This window comes from Mobula birostris, chromosome 29 (assembly GCF_030028105.1).
Source record: "Mobula birostris isolate sMobBir1 chromosome 29, sMobBir1.hap1, whole genome shotgun sequence".
NCBI classification, from domain to species: domain Eukaryota; kingdom Metazoa; phylum Chordata; class Chondrichthyes; order Myliobatiformes; family Myliobatidae; genus Mobula; species Mobula birostris.
In genome coordinates, this window is record NC_092398.1 from 23,071,749 (window position 1) to 23,091,495 (window position 19,747).

Here is a 19,747-nt window from a genome sequence, read left to right on the forward strand (position 1 = left end):
CCCAGTCTCGGCCTGAGGACCCCACACCCACCCCTGCCACAGGACATCAGAGAACTGATGCTTCAACCCAGGGAACTGGGACGCAGATTCAGCTGGGGTTGGGGTAAGAAAGGATCACCCTGACGTAAGGAGTGGCGAGGGAGCTCCGCGGGGGGGGGAGGGTTTGCTAAGGAGGGATCTCCTCACTGTGGGAGGGGAGGGGAGGAGGTGGAGTTCTGCAGTAGGGGAGGGGTGGGAGACAGAGGTAGGGAGGGATCTCCCACTGTGACAGGGGTTGCTGAGGGGGCTCCAGTGATGGAGGAACAGGGGAACAGTAAGGATGTAGGGGGTAGCGAGGGACCTTCACAGCAGTAAGGGGGTGGCAGTGAGGGATCTCTCTACTGCCGGTAGTGATCGCGAGGGAGCTCCACAGTGAGGGTCCACTGAAATCCGTCTCTCTCCCCAGCAATGCCCGCAGAATTACCAACAAGCGCAGCTCACCTTCCCCGCGCAGTCGAGCGGCTCCGAATTCGACCCTCACCTTTTCGGGGTTCCCATTTGGCAGGGGGGTCTGCAAGGGATGGAAGAGAGTCACAAATGAGACATGCAGTGTCTGACCCCGGGAGTGCGTGATGGGACGGTGTGGAGGGAGTTTCACTCTGCGTTGGACTCTGATGGTGTAACAACTGTAATGATTCCTGTTGTAACTTTAAAATGAGTAGGTCACCTCGCTTGCCCTTCCTCATACCCCCTGTCATTCCATGACCACAGAGATCTTACGTTTCTGAGGATCACTCTCTCTGAGTACAGTTTCCACTCATGGGAACATAGTTCCGAGTGTTGGGAATGCTGTCTACATCCCGCTCCACAGTGTCCCTGGCCCTGGAACTCGTCTGAACCAATCTCCCAGTAGGAGTACAAGGCGTCCTGGTATACATACTCATGGCCCAGATCCCAACAAGCTCAGTGGCCCGGGAATCTGCAGAGGAGCCTCACACCAGCCGCCAGGACCCTGTGTCAGTCTGCAAACTAATCCCACTGTCCCACTCTCTCCCCACAGCCCTGTGTCAGTCCCCAAACTAAACCCACTGTCCCACTCTCTCCCCACAGCCCTGTGTCAGTCCCCAAACTAATCCCACTGTCCCACTCTCTCCCCACAGCCGTGTCAGTCCACAAACTAATCCCACTGTCCCACTCTCTCTCCACAGCCCTGTGTCAGTCCCCAAACTAATCCCACTGTCCCACTCTCTCCCCACAGCCCTGTGTCAGTCCACAAACTAATCCCACTGTCCCACTCTCTCCCCACAGCCGTGTCAGTCCACAAACTAATCCCACTGTCCCACTCTCTCCCCACAGCCCTGTGTCTGTCCCCAAACTAATCTCACTGCCCTGTTCCCATCCCACACCCATCCCACTGCACTTACCTCTCTCCTCACCTATTAACAAATCATCCCAGATTACTGCTTCCATGGAGGAGGTGAAGAGCCGGGAACCCTCCTCGTCTCGCCGGGGGGCAGTGTCTCTGGGCGGCTGCCCCATGGTGTCGGCACTGGGGAGCTCCCGTCCTGCTTGCCTGCCTCCGCCCACTCCCTCAGCACCTCCGTCTCCGGCCCCTGGCTCTGAGAAGACTAGCACAGGTTGTGCAGAACCATCGGCTGAGCATCGAACCGAATCCGGAGAGAGTCCTGGGCCATCCCCAGCGTCCGTTACTGCAGGAGGAGAGGAGAAACTTCAGGGGAGCCTGGCCCAGAGCCCGACACGCCACAAAACCACAGCCTTCCACCCAGCCGCGGAGCTTGGGGCAGGAGTTTTGAAAGAAAGCAAGAAGAGGAGGGGAGAGAGATAGCTGGAACAAGAGGTGGCAGAGTGGGGAGAGTGGGGATCGAGAGGGCAGAGTGGGGAAAGGGGGGAGAATGAGGAAAGGGGGCAGAGTGGGGAACGAGAGGGCAGAGTGGGGGAAGAGTAAGGAAAAGGGGCAGGATGGCGGAGAGCAGGAAATGGGAGAGAGGGGAGTGGGGGAGGGAAGGAGGAGGAGGGGGAGTGGGCGAGGGAAAAAGTGGGAAGAAGAGGATGGGAGAGGGGGTTAGATAGAGAGGGGGGTAGGAGGGGGAGAGAGAGGGGAGAGGGAGAAAGAGAGAGGGTTAGGGTGTGTAGGGAGAGGGAGGGAGTTGTAGGTTAGGATCAGGGAGGGAGGTAATAGATGAGGACATTTGAAGCAGGATTTCTTGGGACACAAGTCAGCATGAGGTTAACGTTGAGAGGAGTTGGGTGGGGATCAGAGGTTCATGCGAGTGGGGCCACTCTGGGGATGGATTCAGCAGAACTGAGCCAGTTTGGCAGTGGGGTCACGAGGGCAGGTCCCTGGATGGGGTGCAGTCACAGAGGCTGACGGGGGTGGGGGAGTGGCGCATCCGGCCGCCATCACTCACCTGCCCTCCGCACCAGCAAGATGGTGTCCCCGGCCCGGGTGTGCATCACCAGCACCTGCTCCAGCTGCGCCTCGCTCAGACCGCGCACCCGCTGCCCGTTCACCCGCACGATGACGTCACCCTCCCGCAAGTCCGGGCAGCAGCGCCAGTCGCTGACGGCCGACACCCGGGCCTCGCCGTCCTCACCCCACGACACCGCAAAGCCAGGTCCGGCAGGGCTCTGCATGACAGCGAGGGGCAGCAGGGCATACTGGGGGCCGGGCCCGCAGGCTCGGGCGGCCCGGGCCTTGGCCTCCGACAGCAGCCGCGGCTCCACGTCGTAGAGCGGGGGGAAGCCCCGCCTCAGGTGGAGCCCCACCGGCTGGCCCTCAGCCACCCCCTGGAACAGCCTCACCACCTGGCCGTGCGTGGAGCCCAGCACCGAGGCCCCGCCGATGGCCACGATCACGTCGTCTGCCAGCCAATAGGAGAACAGAGTTAGGGCCCCGCCCATGTAAGGCTCCTCCCTATTTTCAGTTGCCCTCCCCCACCTCTTCCTATTTTGCCCCGCCCACTACAGTTTAGCCCCACCCCTAATCCGCTTCCACCCTGTCCATCTAGCCCGGCCACACCCCTTATCTGGTCCCGCCCCCTCTGCCTTGCTCCACCCCCAACACCATCCCAGTCCAACTCTACTGGCCCCACCATTGACTGTCCAGGTCCCGCCCCTTCAGCCAATGACGGCCCTTTCTCCCACCTTCTACACCTGCCCCGCCCACATCTGCCCTGGCCCCCACCCTTGACTTCGCCTCACTCTCCTCCATGTCGGCCCTCCTGCCCACGCACTGCAGCCCCACCTGCTCCCACATTGCCCTCGTCCACTTCGCCCCTGCCCACAATGTCTCCGCCCACCAGTTGACCCCAAGGGGTTTTGACAAGGATGGGCCTTGTCAAAGGATGGGCAGCTCCCCTCTCATTTCATCACATTTGCCCGCACCCCTCAAGACCAGGGGTTCCCAATCTCTTTTTGTGCCATGGACTCCCCACCATTAACCGAGGGGTCCGCCAACCCCAGAAGGGGACTCCTGCTTTAAACCTTTCCTCTCAACACACCTGTCTGAGTGTCTTTTAAATCTTGTTCATGTACCTGCCTCAGCCACTTCCTCCGGCAGCTCGGTACATTTACCCTCTCACCTTAAACCTGTCCACTCAAGTTCTTGACTCCCCGATTTTGGAGAGTAAGAGTAGATGGGTTCCCCTCGTGGTTTTCCGCCAGCTCAGTAAGATCACCTCGCGGTCCCCTGCCCTAGCCTACTCGGCCTCTCCTCGTAACTCACTCCCTCAAGGCCCGGCCACAACACCCTCATCAACCTAACAGCCTCTCTGGCAGCACGGTGGAGCGGCGGGCGACTAGTGGGGCACTTCCCAGTGCCAGCGATCCGGGTCCAATTCCCGCTGCCGTCTGTAGGGCGTTTGTGCGTTCTCCCCGCGACCGCGCGGGTTTCCTCCGGGTGCTCCGGTTTCCTCCCACATCCCAAAGTCATACGGGATCCTAGGTTCATCTGTAACGTGGGGCTAATTGGGTGGCACGGGATTGTTGGGCCAGAACCGTGCTGGATCTCGAAATCTACAAAAATAAACCCAACAGGGGACATTGGGTGTCAGATCTAAAGAAGCTGACAGATCCTTAAGAAGGGTCTTGGCCCGAAACGTCGACTGTCTATTCATTTCCTGACCCGCTGAGTTCCTCCAGCATTGTGTGTGTTTGCGTGTGTGGGGCTTTGGATTTCCAGTATCTGCTCTGCCGGTGACGCTGGGTGGACCATCTGACCATCTTCTGGGTCATAAGGTTGCCCCTCAGGTTCCTAATAAATCTCTCCCCTCTCCCCTTAAACTCGTGCCCTCTGGTTCTCGATTCCCAAGCCCTGCGGGGAAAAGACTGTGTGCATTTAATCTATCGATGCCCCTCATGGTCTTACACACCTCCGTAAAGTCGCTATTTTTGGTTTCAAAACGGTTGTTGTGACATGTCTAGTTTGGCAGGGCTTACATGAGGCTTGCTGTTGGAGGGGCTATGTACTGGCAGGGAGAGTCTTACACATTCAGCTCCGTTCGTAAGACTGCTAACCCACGGTGGAAGCTGAAAGTGAGACCCAACCGTTCTCTGTAAGCACAATGCCCTGAGTAAAAAAGGCCAGCAGGCCCAAACGCTACCTTCACTACCCCAGTCTATTCATCACGTGGGCAGCGATTCCTACAGGTGAAGAATTTTGGGTCACTGTTTTTAAAAAACAAACTGCTGTTGTCCCGGGCAACAAGAAGCACCATCCAGAATACTGTAGTAACACACAAAAATGCTGGAAGAACTCAGCAGGTCAGGCAGCATCCATGGAGGGGACGTTTCGGTGAACAGGGGACTTTCGGCAAATGCCGAAAATCGAAAGGAACACTCGCAAAATGCAAGAGGAACTCAGTAGGTCAGGCAGCATCTACGGAAATGAATAAACAGTCGACGTTTCATCAGGACTGGAAATGAAGGAGGAAGACATGAGAATAAAAAGGTGGGGGGAAGGGGAAGGAGGATGGCTAGAAGGTGATAGGTGAAGCCAGGTGGGTGGGAAAGGTAAAGGCTGAACAGGAAGAAATCTAAAGGAGAGGAGAGTAGATCATAGGAGAAAGGGACGGAGGAGGGGACTCAGGGGGAGGAGAAGAGGTTAGAGGCCAGAGTGATATATAGAACAGGGGAGGGGGAAGGAATGTTTTTTTTACCAGAAGGAGAAATCAAGTGTAAGGGGTTTCTTTTTTTTATGTCACTGCGTAGTCTAATTAAAATGGCTTCTTTGTTATGTTATAATTGAAAGGGCTTCTTTGTTATGTTAACTGCTGAGAAAGTCCTCCCACTAGTAGTTAGTTTTGAATTATCTATTGATAAGAGGACGAATGAACCAATTGGGATAGTTGTTATGCTTTTGGTGTGTCTGTAAGATATTGTATGTGTGGGGTTTGAGAGAGAGAGAGAGAGAGAGAGAGAGAGAGAGAGAGACAGAGGATGGACCAGGTGCTGTGAGTCCACTAACGGGGTTGTACCCCAAGCGGGGCGTTCGGCGAGGAGAGGAGACTGAGACGGACTTGTGTGGAGCGTCTGGTCGACCACCATTGTTGGTCCCAGGCGGCCGGTCGAGGCGGTCCGAGGGGTCGCAGGGTGAAGAAGAAGGGTCCTGAGCTCCAACTGTTTGTGCACGAAGAGATCGAACTTTGATAAGTGTGGCGCCTTTTATTTTCCTTTTATATTTTATTCTCTATTAATTATATAGTTCCAGTAATATCTATAAACTGTAAATCATTTAATTGCACCTGGTGTATTGTCTGTTATTCGGGCAGGGTGGGGTACATCACACAGCATCCACACAAACTAATTACCCAGTTTGGCGGGGCCGAGGGCTGCTCCCCCTGGACGACAATGAGCCGAGCGACCCTGAGGCTGGCCAGGGGCCACACAATATTCACGGGATCAGTTTGGAGGAACAAGATGCCAGCAAAGACAAGTTCCCCAGAAGGACACCTGGCTGTGGTAGTGAGGACGTGGCCGAAGAGTGGGAGGGCAACAGAGATCACAGAGGGGGACAATGAGAGAGGGCCTCACTAAACTCCCCCCAAAGAGAAGATTGAAACTTCTGCAGAGTCGGCATCTCCCGAAGAAACATCACAAAGGAGCAGCAAATCATAAAAGATAGGGAAATTCTGAATTTCCCAATGTTTACGGAATTCTCTACTTCCCTGAAACTTGGTGGCTATTTGCACGCTTTCGATGTTCCGTCAGGATGGGAGTGTTGGGGGGGCAGGGAGGAGGAACAGCTTGTGGGAACGTATGAGGGAGGTGCTTACAGGCAAATGCATCCAGAAGGATATTGCCCAAACACGGGCATGTGGGACTTGCTTAGGTGGGAAACTTCACTGAGTTACATAGAACAGATACACTAGTGGCCACATTATTGGGTAACTCGTGAGATGCGGAGGGACTTAACCCTGAAGGTTAACTTGCGGGTAGAGTCAGTGGTGAGGAAGGCAAATGCAATGTTAGCATTCATTTCAAGAGGTCTCAAATACAAGAGCAGGGATGTGATGCTGAGGCTTTATAAAGCACCAGTGAGGCCTCACCTTGAGTATTATGAGCAGTTTTGGGCTCCTCATCAAAGAAAAGATGTACTGGCATTGGAGAGGGTCCAGAGGACGCACACAAGGAAGATTCCAGGAATGAAAGGGTTATCATACGAGAAATGTTTGACGGCTCTGGGTCTGTACTCACTGAAATTTAGAAGGATGAGGGGAGATCTTATACAAACCTTTCGAACGTTGAGAGGCTAGACAGAGCAGATGCGGAAGGATGCTACCCATGGTGGGGGAGTCTAGGACAAGAGGGCACAGCCTCAGGATAGAGGGGTCTCCATTTAAAACAGAGATGTGGAGAAATCTCTTCAGCCCAAAGGTGGTGAATTTGTGGAATTTGTTACCACGGGCAGCTGTGGAGGCCGGGGGTCATTGGGTATATTTAAGGCAGAGATTGATAGGTTCTTGATTGGACACGGCATCGAAGGTTACAGGGAGAAGGCCGGGGAGTGGGGTTGAGGAAGGGGGAAAAGGGTCGATCATGATTGAATGGCGGAGCAGGCTCGATGGGTCAAATGCCCTAATTCTGCTAGTCTTTTGCATCGAGCTGCTGCCACATGATTGGTTGATCAGGTATTTGCTTTTCCAAGCAGGTGTAGCTAGTACAGTGGCCGCTGAGTGCAAGTACAGGAACAGGCCATTCGGGCCCCAATGATGAGCCTAACTAACTAAACTTGTAACTAAAGGAAAGAGGTGTGTTGTTCTTTGTTTTAAACCACGAACACCTAACCCTTTCTGCCTACTCAATGCCCATCATTCTCCATTCTCCGCACATTCTCGTGCCTAAGGGCCTCTTAAATGCTTCTATCGTATCTGGTTCCACCACCACCTCTAGCAGCATATTCCAAGCACCAGCCTCTCTGTGTAAAAAAAAATCTTGTCCCACACATCTCTTCTGGACTTCCCCCTCTCTCCTTAAATGCAATCTCTCCGGTATTAGATACTTCGACAAAAGGGAAAAAAGCTCTCTGTATCTCTCGTAACCTTGCAAACCTCTCTCGGGTCTCCCCTCGGCCTCAGCCGCTCCAGAGAAAACAACCCCAGTTTGTCCAACCTCTCGTTATAGCTCACGCCCTCTAATCCAGGCAGCATCCTGGTGAACCTCCTCTGCACCCTCTCCAGAGCCTCAAGATCCTTCCTCTATGGGGCGACTGGAACAGCAGGAAATAATCCAGATGTGGCCTCACCAGAGTTTTTTTTAAAAGAGGTGCAACACTTGAACACAATAAAGGCAATGCTCTCTCCAGCGTCCTATCGGCATGTGGGGCCACTGACCTGGAGAGCCACGGCAGATCTGGAGGACCACGGGAGACCCCGAGGACTATATGGAGACCTTCACGAAGGGCCTGTATCACTGCTGTGTGACTTCTGGCCTGAGCAGAAGGGCTAGTAGGGACCCACTGGGCTGAATTGTCCCCAGATAGCCATTAAAGCCAAAATCCTGCAGACATTCAAGAACCTGAGACAAAACAGGGAAGCTCCGTAGTGTCGGGAAACGCCCAGCAAGTCAATTGGCGTCTCAGGAGATGGAATTATCTACAGACAGACAGCTCCTCAGGTGCTCCCACCCATGGACCTGCTGCATTGAGATGGTCCCATCACCCCCCACCACCCCACCTCCGACAGTAGTACAGTCCAGGGAAGAATTACAGACAGCCCTGTGGTCCGTGCCTTGGACAGCTTCCCTCTGGAAACGAAGGCTGGGAAGGTTGGACCCACTCACTGTGCTCTTCATTCCCGGTCTGGATATAGGAATCCGCCCATTCACCACCACCCCAACACCCCACCAACCAGCACTAGGCCTCGACTCACAGACGCGCAGGTCAGCGTTCCGGTCGGCTGGGCCCCCAGGTGCCACGCTGACGATCTGCAGCAGCTCGGAGCGGCGGTTGCCGCCGGCGATGGTGAAGCCGAAGGTGTGGTTGGTCTTGGTGACGGTGGTGAAGACGGAGTGCCCAGGCATGTGGGAGACGTCAGTGGGAGACGGGGCATCTGTGGGGAAGGAGGAAGAGGGAATGAACAGAGAAGGTGCGAGGTTGAGGGGGTAGGCAAGGGAGGTTGGGGAAGAGAAGAGTGGGGGAAAGGAGGTGGGGGGTGAAGGAGGCGGGGAGGAGGTGGGGTGAGGGAGTAGGAGAAAGAGGGCGATGGGGAGAGAGATGGAGGGCAGGAAGAGGAGAGGAGAGGAGGTGGGAGGAGGGAGGAGTGTGGAGGGGAGGAGAGGGGGAGAGGGGTGGAAAGGGGAGGAGGTGGATGGTGTAGAGGGCAGTGGGGGTAGGGGGAGGCAGAGTAATGAGGAAGAGATGGTAGGCCAGCAGGAGAGAGGGGGTTGATTTTGAGAGAGGGTTGGAAATGACAGTGTTCAGACGAAGAGCTGGAGAACGTCCCGAACCCCTGGGACTGGAACCGAGCCCAAGCCAAGTGCCAGCCTGAGGGATAGTGCCTACCCACACCCAGCCCTTCCTCTCTCAGTCCACTCGCCCTCACTCCCTCTGCTATCTGAGAGAGCGAACCCGAGGAAGGAATAGGGAACGGTCCAAAAGTTTCAGCCAGTCAGGCAGCGGCCAGGGAGGGAGAACAACGGTCAACGTCTGGTGTGCAGCACTCACAACACGCTGGAGGAACTCAGCAGGTCGGGCAGCATCAGTGGAAACGACGAGTCGAGTTCCTCCAGCATGTTGTGAGTGTTGCTTTGATCCCAGCATCTGCAGATTATTTTGTGTCTGGTGTGTAGGACCCTCCAGCAGAAGGGACGAGGGAGGAAGTGTAGGAGAGGCAGTGGGAGAGGGGAGGAAGTCTAGGAGAGGCAGTGGGAGATCCCAGAGGCGAAGACACTCACCCTTCACACTGGAACCCATCCTCTCGGAGTTATGGGGCCTGGAATACAAACAAGAGAAAGATTACATCGTGCAGCGAGGGGAACGCGGCGCCTCGGGGTCACGGTGAGCGGCGGGGAGCGCTCCAGTGTCACGTGCAGGGACGTGGGGCATGTCGTTCTTAGAGTGCAGAGTGGAGGGTGCATCAGAGTGTCACAGGGCCTGTTGGAGTCGCGGCCAGGGGGTGCATCGGAGACGCGGGGTGGGGCACGGGCTGCGTCCGCGTCACCGCGAGGAGCGTCATGCTGAGTGGTGCGTCAGTGCCGCGGCACGCATGTACGGGCATTGTACATACTCCACACCATAAGCTGTTCCAGCCGCGGTGCCTCTGCTCTCCTCCAACGTCCCACCTGTACCGGTGAGCTCCTCTCTCCCTGTCTCCAGCGTGGGACCCTCGTTCACGTTGGCCGGGCGAGGTGAGTGTCCGGGTTCTCTTCCCTGCTCGCCACTGCCAGCCCCTGGGTGTGGGGGATCGGAGCACCTGGCATTAGTCCAACTGCAGACCAATCCCGTATCAACCCCCAAAAGCCCCTCATACACCCCTTCCTGGATCAATTGTCCCACTGACGGACTCACTTACATACCACCGAGCCTCATAAATCCATAAATTTCAAACTCCAAACATATACACAAGTCTGTTCCTATGAATGGCAGAACTTGATAATCTTGCTCTCCGTATCTTTCCAGCACTCTCTCACACTCCCCACCTTTCCTTTTCTCTGTCTCTCTCACACTCTCCATCTCTCCCACACTCCCCGTCTCTCTCTCACTCCCCGCCTCTCTTAGAATCCCTATCTTTCTCTCACACTCGACTCTTTCTCATCTTCTCTTCCCTCTCCACCAACTCGTCTCTTTTTCTCCCTCCATCTCTCCCTTCTCTCTTGTCCCATTTCTCTATCCATCTCTCACTCCCCAACTCTCTCTCCCTCACTCCATCCCCATCTGTCTGTCTGTTTCTCTCTGCTCCCCCACCCCAGCCGTCTCTTCCTTTCTCCCTGTCTGTGACTCCCTGTCTCTCTTGCTCCAACTCTCACTCCCTGACCCTCTCTCCCTCACTCCCCATCTCCCTTGATCTGTCTGCCTGTCTCTTTCTCCCCATTTTCCCTGAATCTCTCTCTGTCACTCTGCCTCTCCTTCTGTCTCCATCCCCACACTCTCTCTCCCTCTCTCTATAAGTCAGCGGTCCCCAACCACCGGGCCACAAAGCATGTGCTACCGGGCCGCGAGGAAACGATATGAGTCAGCTGCACCTTTCCTCATTCCCTGTCACGCACTGTTCAACTTGAACATAGGGTTGCCAACTGTCCCGTATTTGCCAGGACATCCCATATATTGGGCTAAATTGGTTTGTCCCATACAGGACTGCCCTTGTCCCGTATTTCCCCCGCTAAGGTAGAGCGTTCCTATGAAACCTTTTGTGCCGAAATTGCGTAAAGCGAAGAAGCAATTACCATTAACCTATATGGGAAAAATTTTTGAGCGTTCCCAGACCCAAAAAATAACCTAACAAATCATATCAAATAACACATAAAAAGGAAAATAAATAACACTAACATATAGTAAAAGATATGATAAATACACAGCCTATATAAAGTAGAAATAATGTATGTACAGTATAGTCAGGAAGATGAAGGCAAAACCGATTTGTGGGAAAAAAATCGGCACGTACGCGCACGTGCACACAGGTGGCCGCGCAAGGCTTCATGGTCATGGTAGTCTTTCCTGGGGTAAAGTGTCCTGGGATTTGACTGCTACTTTTGTCCCTTATTTAGGAGTGAGAAAGTAAAAGACATGTTGAGGTGAGTTTAACCCTACTTGAACAACCGCCACCCACCCTGGTCGGCCAGTCCACAAGAGTATGGTCAATATTAAACCGGTCCGCGGTGCAAAAAAGGTTGAGGACCCCTGCTATAAGTAATTGCTTTTCTCCTCGTGCTGTTCATTACAATGTATGTTCACCGTATTGAGTAATAGAATACAGTGCAGGAACAGGCCATTTGGACAACTCTGTCTGTGCTCAACATGATGTCAAATTAAACTAATTTGCCTGCAGTCCATATCCCCCCAATTCCATGCACTTCTACAACAGACACTTAAACATCAATTGCATCTGTCTCCACCACCTCCCCTGGCTGCGAATTCCAGGCACCCACTGCTCTACCTGTGACACATCTCATTTGAATTTTCCACCCTCACACCTTAAATACACATCCTTTAATATTAGACACTTCAAGCCCCATAAATTTCTTAACCCCTGAGTGTCTCCCATCCTCCCCCCACCAAAACTACCCCTTCCCCTCCCATTTGAAATTCTCCCCCCACCCAAAACTGCTCCTGTCCAAAACTCTCCCCGCGCCCCTCCCATACCAAACTCTTCCCCACCCTTCACCCAAATCTCTACCCCCACCTCTCACCCAAAACTCTGCCAGCTCCCCTCCCAATGAAACCCCACCCCTTGCCCTCCCGTCTGAGATTCTCCCCTTCCCCTCCCATCCAACTCTTCCTGCTCCCTTCCCCTCCAAAACTCTCCCCACCCTCACCCAAAACTATTCCCCTTCCCCTCCCGTCAAAAACTCTCCCCCTTTCCCTGCCTTCAGAAATTCTCCCTGCTCCCCTCCTGTCCAAAACTCTCCCACGTCCACTTCTGCCTGAAACTCACCCAAAACTATTGCCCTTGCCCCCGTCGGAAATTCTTGCTGCTCCCCTCCCGTCCACAACTCTACGCCTTCCCCTGCCCTACGAAATTCTCCCCACCCATCTCTCACCCGAAACTATGTCCCTTCCCTCCATCTGAAATTTTCCCTGCTCCCTCCCATCCAAAGCCCCGCCTTCACCCTCCCCTCGAAAACTTACCCCATTTCACACCCTTTTCCTACCACACCCCCACCTCCCCAAATGCACCCCTGCACCGCAAACAAAACTCTTTGCCTACTCACCGAAGCTCTCTTCAACCCAGCCCAGACTCGGCACCCCACCTCCCCAACGACATTGCCCACATCCAGGCACTTTTCCCTGACTGACTGCCCTCCCCTGTAACCATTCTCCGTGAGATCCCACAGGGGACATTAAGGAAGTGGGTGCACTCCCCTTCCCAGCTCTGAGCCCCTCACCCCTGGTCTCCACGACCCCTCCTGCTCGGCCGGACTCCTTCTCCAGGTTCACCAGGGACCTGGTGCGCTGGGCATATCTCAGCTGGGTCAAGTCCACGCTCAGAGATTGGTCAATGGGCACCAAGGGGGGCATTGAGGTCCCATAGTAGTTCCCTAGGACAGAAGGATAGAGCGTTAGAGAGAAAATCCCATCAGACCACATCGCCATCTGCACTACCCCATCACACACTCCTGGGGTCAGACAGAGTGAAGCTCCCTCCACACCGTCCCATCACACCCTCCTGGGGTCAGACAGAGTGAAGCTCCCTCCACACCGTCCCATCACACACTCCCGGGGTCAGACAGAGTGAAGCTCCCTCCACACCGTCCCATCACACCCTCCTGGGGTCAGACACAGAGTGAAGCTCCCTCCACACTGTCCCATCACACACTCCCAGGGTCAGACACAGAGTGAAGCTCCCTCCACACTGTCCCATCACACACTCCCGGAGTCAGACACAGAGCGCGTCTCCCATTAAGCTCTCTTATTACCCATTCTCAGCACAGGCAGTTGAGTGACTTGAAGGTCAGAGAAACAGGTTAGGTTTATAAAGCATTTTATAGAGAGGAAGTTGTGTGGGGGATTTGTGCAGGAACTTCCGGAGCACAGAGCCCAGGCAGATGAATGGTGGAGGGGCAGGATTGAAGGGAAGGGAGGAGGGTTCACAGAGACGTGGAAGGAGGGTGATGGAAGCGGGTGGGGCGTAGTGTAGGACAAGTCACAGAGAAGGGGAGGGGTGTATGGAAGGGAGGGGTTCATTCAGAAAAGAGGTGGGTTGGAGGGAGGGGAGAGGCAACAGAGACGGGGAGGGGTGTAGGAGAGGGAAGGAGTCACAGAAATGGGGAGGAGTATAGGGGAGGGAGGAGTCACAGAGATGGGGAGGAATATAGGGGAGGGAGGGGTGTAGGAGTGGGGGGTAATGGAGATGGAGGGGAGTAGAGGATGGAGGGGGTAATGGAGACAGGGAGGAGTGTAGGAGAGGGAGGGGCTATTGGAGACAAGGAGGGGGTTACAGAGACAGGAAGTGTGTTATAAGAGATGAGGATTGGGGAATTGCGGGGGGGGGGGGGTTCACACACAGACAAACATACCATTGAACCTGCTGCTCTCCAACAGACCGCCGGCTCGGTCGAGGGCCTGGAACTCGGAGGGGGTGATGAAGTGATAGTCCTCGTCCGGCACCTCCCCCTCCCGGGGGACCCGCGTCGTGCCTGTGGGAATGGGAGCCAAGATTCCAGTCGGGATACGAGGAGATAGCTCGGCGCTGTGGCAGGGGTGGTGAAGAGGAAGGTTCAGTAAGGACAGCGGGGGGGGGGGGTTTGGTGGGGGGGGGGCGGCCAAATGGTTTTGAAGAGGTGAGGAGGTTGTGCTGTGGGAGAGAGAGAGGAGGGCACCTCATGTGGAGGGAAGAGAGGCGAGGAGGGACTGAGGGCAGACGGTCAGTGTGGAGTGATTGGGGAGGGGCGGTGATGATGCGGGAGTGAGGAGGGATGTCTGTGCAGTTGCGAGGGGCAATGAGGAGGGAGCAATGTGGGAGGGGCGGTGAGAGGGGAGCGATGTGGGAGGGATGACGAGGGGGGAGCGATGTGGGAGGGACAACGAGGGGGGAGCGATGTGAGAGGGGTGACGAGGGGGGAGCGATGTGAGAGGGCGACGAGGGGGGAGCGATGTGAGAGGGTGACGAGGGGGGAGCGATGTGATAGGGACGATGAGGGGGGAGCGATGTGGAAGGGACGATTGGGTGGGAGCGATGTCGGAGGGGCAGTGAGGGGGAAGCAATGTGGAAAGGGTGACAATGGGGGAAGTAATGTGGGAGGGCCGACGAGGGGGGAGAAATGTGGGAGGGGTGACGAGGGGGGAGAAATGTGGGAGGAGCAGCGAGGTGAGAGCGATGACAGAGGGGCAGTGAGGGGGGAGCAATGTGGGAGGGGTGACGAGGGGGGAGCAATGTGGAAGGGGTGACAAGGGGGGAGCAATGTGGGGGGGCGATGGGGGGCGATGAGGGGGGAGCGATGTGGGAGGGGCGATGAGGGGGGAGCAATGTGGGAGGGGCAGTGAGGGGGGAGCAATGTGGAAGGGGTGACGAGGGGGGAGCAATGTGGGAGGGCCGATGAGGGGGGAGCAATGTGGGAGGGGTGGTGAGGTGAGAGCGATGTCAGAGGGGCAGTGAAGGGGGAGCAATGTGGGAGGGGTGACGAGGGGGAGCGATGTGGGAGGCGCGGTGAGGGGGTAGCAATGTGGGAGGGGCAACGAGGAGGGAGCAATGTGGAAGGGGTGACAAGGGGGGAGCAATGTGGGACGGGTGACAAGGGGGGAGCAATGTGGGGAGGGCGACGGGGGGGCGATGAGGGGGAGCAATGTGGGAGGGGCAGTGAGGGGTGAGCAATGTGGAAGGGGTGACAATGGGGGAGCAATGTGGGAGGGCCGACGAGGGGGGAGAAATGTGGAAGGGGTGACAAGGGGGGAGCAATGTGGGAGGGCCGACGAGGGGGGAGCGATGTGGGAGGGCCGACGGGGGGGGGAGTGATGTGGGAGGGGCAGTGAGGGGGGAGCGAAGGGCTCACAGGGCCCGGCGCCGAGGCAGCGATGGGGCGGAGGGAACACAGTGGCGGGGCAGCGAGGAGGGAGGGTGAAAGTGCTGGGGAGGGATGCGCGGCGAGGAGGGGAGCACTGTGGAGGCGGCGGACTCACACGGCACGGCACGGAGGGAGAGGTTCCGCCGGATGGTCTCCTGGAGCTCGCTGTCCGCCGTGCCCGGCGCGAAGGCCTGCTTCAGGAAGTGCCTCAGGTCCGCGTTCAGCTGCGAGCCTTGGGGTCGGGGGGGTGGAGAGGGCGACAGGGGAGAGACGTCAGCCTCGCGCACTCACCTCTCCCCCCAACTCCCTCCACAATCTACCCCTGCCGCCGCGTCCCAAGGATCTGGAGACTCCTGGAGGAGACGGGCCTCTTCAGCCCATTTCCACCCCCACCTCCAGATTTCCAACTACTCCACCCTCCCCAGATTCTCCCCCTCTCTCACACACACTGGGGCAGGAAACTTGATTCTGCACTTTCATTGGGACACGGAGGGAACCAGAGCGACCGGGAGGTGGGAGTGGGAGGGGAGAGAACCCACGGGGTTAAAGGGAGATTGTACACACACACATACGCGCACGTTTGCGCCCCTTGTCCAAGAAAGGACGTGCTGACACCGGAGAGGGTGCAGAGGAGGTTCAGCAGGATGATCCTGGGAGGAAAGGGTTAACATACACCCACACAAGACCATAGCACACAGGAGCAGAACTAGGCCACTCGGCCCATCGGGTCTGCCCCGCCATTCCATCACGGCTGACTTATTATTCCTCTTAACTCCATTCTCCCTGCCTTCTTCTCCTGACATTTGACATCCTAATTAAACTTCACTCAACCTCTGCATTAAATACACCCAGTCACAGCCGCCTGTGATTCCACCACCGTCTGACTGAAGAAATTCCTCTCCACCTCTGTTCTGAAGCAGCACGTCCTTCTATTCTGAGGCTGTGCCCTCTGGTCCGAGACTCCACCACCACAGGAAACATCCTCTCCAAGTCCACTCCACCGAGGCCTTTTAATATTTGATGGGTTTCCATTAAAATCCCCGCCATTCTAATAAACTAAAGCGAAGACAGGCCTAGAGTCACGAAATGCTCTGCATAAGTTAACCCTTTCATTCCTGGGATAATTCTCATGAACGATCTTCAATGCCAGCACATCCCCTCTTAGATAAGAGGCCCAAAACTGCTCTCAATATTCTAACAGCAGTCTGAGCAGTGCCTTATGAAGCCTCAGCATTACATCCTTGCTCTTATCTTCCATATGGGGAGGGAGCATTTGATGGCTCTGGGCCTGTACTCGCTGGAGTTTAGAAATATGGCGGGGTGGGGATCTCATTGAAATCTATTGAATCCTGAAAGGCCGAGATGGAGAGGATGTTTCCTCCAGTGGGGGAGCCTAGGACCAGAGGACACAGCCTCAGAAAACAAGGACATCCCTTTAGAACAGAGAAGAGGAGGAATTTCTTCAGCGAGAGGGTGGTGAATCTGTGGAATTCATTGCCACAAGACAGCAATGAAGGCCAAGTCATTGGGGATATTTAAAGCAGAGGTTGATAGGTTCTTGATCAGTCAGAGTGTCAAAGGTTACGGGGAGAAGGCAGAGAGAATGGGGTTGAGAGGGATAATATATCAGCCATGATGGAAAGGCAGTGCAGACCCGATGGGCCGAGTGGCCTCGTTCTGCTCTGATGTGTTATGGATGTGGACACAAACGCACACGCACACAAACAGAAAGAAGGTGGGGATCAAACCTGGGTCTCCACAGCCCTGAGATAGCGGCTCTCTTCCCCTCACTCCCAGACAACCGAACTCCCCCTGTCCCAGAGAGAGACCAAGACTACCCCCCACCCCTGCAGACAGGCTCCCGTCTCCGCTTCTCCCAGACGGCGTCTCTGCTCCCCGTCCGAGATGTAGATTCCCCACACGTCCCCCGTTCCAGACGGTGACCCCCCCCCGACCCCCACGCAGATGCACCCAGCGCGGCCTCCCACCCCCACCCCGGCACGGGGACCCACCTGGCAGGACAGTCTTGATGTGCACCGGGCCCTCCAGCCGCTCCAGGAGGTCGAGGGCATCGCGGAGGGTCAGCCCGGCCACGGGGGCGCCATTCACTTCCAGCAGCAGCTCGCCACCGCGGGATCTTCCCGTGCCCAGCCCGGGGGCAGCAGCCAAGGTCAGCAGACGCCCGTTCTCGGCCCCGCCCTGCAGGCACAGCTCCAGCCGCCCCTCCGAGTCCCGGGGCACCTCCACCTCCCTCACTCGCTGCGTCCAGTGGGGTGGGCCCAGAAGCCTCCTTAACATCACTAGAGTGGAGGGGTGGGGTGGTACGGGAGAAAGGGACAGAAAGGGAGGGTGTCATGACACCAGTCAGTCGGCCAGCGCCCAATGGCAGAGCAAACCCGCCCAGCACCGGCAGAGACCAAAGGTCACAACCCTGGCTGTTCAATAACTTGCTGTCAACGGAACAGGGAAAAGGCTTGGCTCACCACACCCACCCAGCGTCAGACACAGAGTGAAACTCCCTCCACACCGTCCCATCACACACTCCCCAGGTCAGACACAGAGTGAATCTCCCTCCACACCGTCCCATCACACACTCCCCGGGTCAGACACAGAGTGAAACTCCCTCCACACCGTCCCATCACACACTCCCCGGTCAGACACAGAGTGAATCTCCCTCCACACCGTCCCATCACACACTACCCGGGTCAGACACAGAGTGAAACTCCCTCCACACCGTCCCATCACACACTCCCCGGGTCAGACACAGAGTGAATCTCCCTCCACACCGTCCCATCACACACTCCCGGGGTCAGACACAAAGTGAAGCTCCCTCCACACCGTCCCATCACACACTCCCCAGGTCAGACACAGAGTGAAACTCCCTCCACACCATCCCATCACACACTCCCGGGGTCAGACACAGACTGAAGCTCCCTCCACACCGTCCCATCACACACTCCCCGGATCAGACACAGAGTGAATCTCCCTCCACACCGTCCCATCACACACTCCCCGGGTCAGACACAGAATGAAACTCCCTCCACACCATCCCATCACACACTCCCAGGATCAGACACAGAGTGAATCTCCCTCCACACCGTCCCATCACACACTCCCGGGGTCAGACACAAAGTGAAGCTCCCTCCACACTGTCCCATCACACACTCCCGGGGTCAGACACAAAGTGAAGCTCCCTCCATACTGTCCCATCACACACTCCCCGGGTCAGACACAGAGTGAAACTCCCTCCACACCATCCCATCACACACTCCCCAGGTCAGACACAGAGTGAAGCTCCTTCCACACCGTCCCATCACACAGTAGGCCATCTTAGTAGGCCAGTGGCAGGTGGACTCCCTGCCGGAGGAGATGAGAGCTTTTGAGTGGAGCACCAGACGCCTTCTCTATCTGGGAGTCTACCTGAGTTCTTCTGGGGAGACCTGGCTGGCGAACTGGCAGGACCTGGAGACAAAAGTCATGGGCCGGCTAGGGCGCTGGTCAGGCCTTCTCAGGGTGCTTTCCTATCGAGGCAGGGTGGTGGTCATAAACCAGCTGGTGGCCTCCATGTTGTGGTACCGGATGGTCACCTTGGCCCCCCCCCCCGCCCCTTTTGTCGCGAGAATGCAGAGGAAGCTAGTGGACTTCTTCTGGGGAAACAGGAAGCACTGGGTCTCTGCAGTGGTTCTGAGTCTCCCAGAAGGAGAGGGCGGACAGTCGCTGGTGTGTGTACGCACACGACTGGCGGCTCTCCGCCTCAGGACTCTGCAGAGATTCCTGTACGCCGAGCACCCTCCCAGGTGGCACGTGTTGGCGACTTTCTTCCTCCGGAGGGGCTGCTGCCTTCACGAAGATATGCAGCTACCACTGGCGGGCGTCAGCCGTGCTGCTTTGCAGAGGCTGCCCAGCTTCTATCAGGACCTACTGAGAGTCTGGAACATGGTTGCCTCAGGCCGGGAATCCCCTCCTCTGGCAGAGGGCGGGGTCCTGGCCGACCCTTGCCCTGTCTCAACGGATGTCAGTGCGGCTCAGGTGTGTGGAACGACTCGGGCTGAGCTGCTCGTCAGGCCCAGGCCCCGCAGCCTTACCCGAGAGACGAATCCACACAACTTGAGCCGTCTTTCATCGACACCCACAATCCCATTCAGGGATGCAGGCAGGAGGTACCTTTATGGGCTGCTGCTCCACACCCTCCACTTCCTAGCATTTGTCCACCGTCCCGACACGCCATGGCGGTCAGTCTTTCCACCTGGAGGTGAGGGGGGTCCCCAATGGAAGTCCCTTTACGAGGGAGTCCTTCCCATGCACCTTGGGGATCTCGGCTGGAGGGTGCTGCATAAAGCAAGTGCCCTGCAATAAGTTCTTTAGTTTGTACACGGATCTCCCAGCCGCGTGTCACTTCTGCGGGCTGGAGGAGACCGTGTACCATATGTACGTGGAGTGTGTGAGGCTGCAGCCCCTTTTCGCGTATTTGCGTGGGCTGCTTCTCGCCTTCTGGTTGCATTTCAGTCCCACCCTATTCATATATGGTCATCCAGTAAGGAGGGGGGCACAGAGGGATGAGGATGTCCTTGTCAACTTCCTCCTGGGGCTGGCG

At 56.4% G+C, this 19,747-nt stretch overlaps 1 protein-coding gene across 1 annotated transcript in view; it reads right to left on the minus strand.

Annotated features, from left to right (window-relative positions):
* Window positions 1-19,747, minus strand: part of LOC140190138 (membrane-associated guanylate kinase, WW and PDZ domain-containing protein 2-like) — a 48,054-nt gene that overhangs the window by 24,322 nt on the left and 3,985 nt on the right. The window contains exons 2-11 of the mRNA XM_072246649.1: window positions 17,166-17,453; window positions 15,269-15,385; window positions 13,669-13,788; window positions 12,538-12,690; window positions 9,723-9,885; window positions 9,391-9,428; window positions 8,367-8,546; window positions 2,409-2,861; window positions 1,404-1,688; window positions 481-550 (exon numbers count right to left, since the gene is read on the minus strand). Coding sequence (XP_072102750.1) covers window positions 481-550; window positions 1,404-1,688; window positions 2,409-2,861; window positions 8,367-8,546; window positions 9,391-9,428; window positions 9,723-9,885; window positions 12,538-12,690; window positions 13,669-13,788; window positions 15,269-15,385; window positions 17,166-17,451 — 1,865 coding nt within the window. The 5' untranslated portion in view covers window positions 17,452-17,453. The remainder of the gene's footprint in view (window positions 1-480; window positions 551-1,403; window positions 1,689-2,408; window positions 2,862-8,366; window positions 8,547-9,390; window positions 9,429-9,722; window positions 9,886-12,537; window positions 12,691-13,668; window positions 13,789-15,268; window positions 15,386-17,165; window positions 17,454-19,747) is intronic.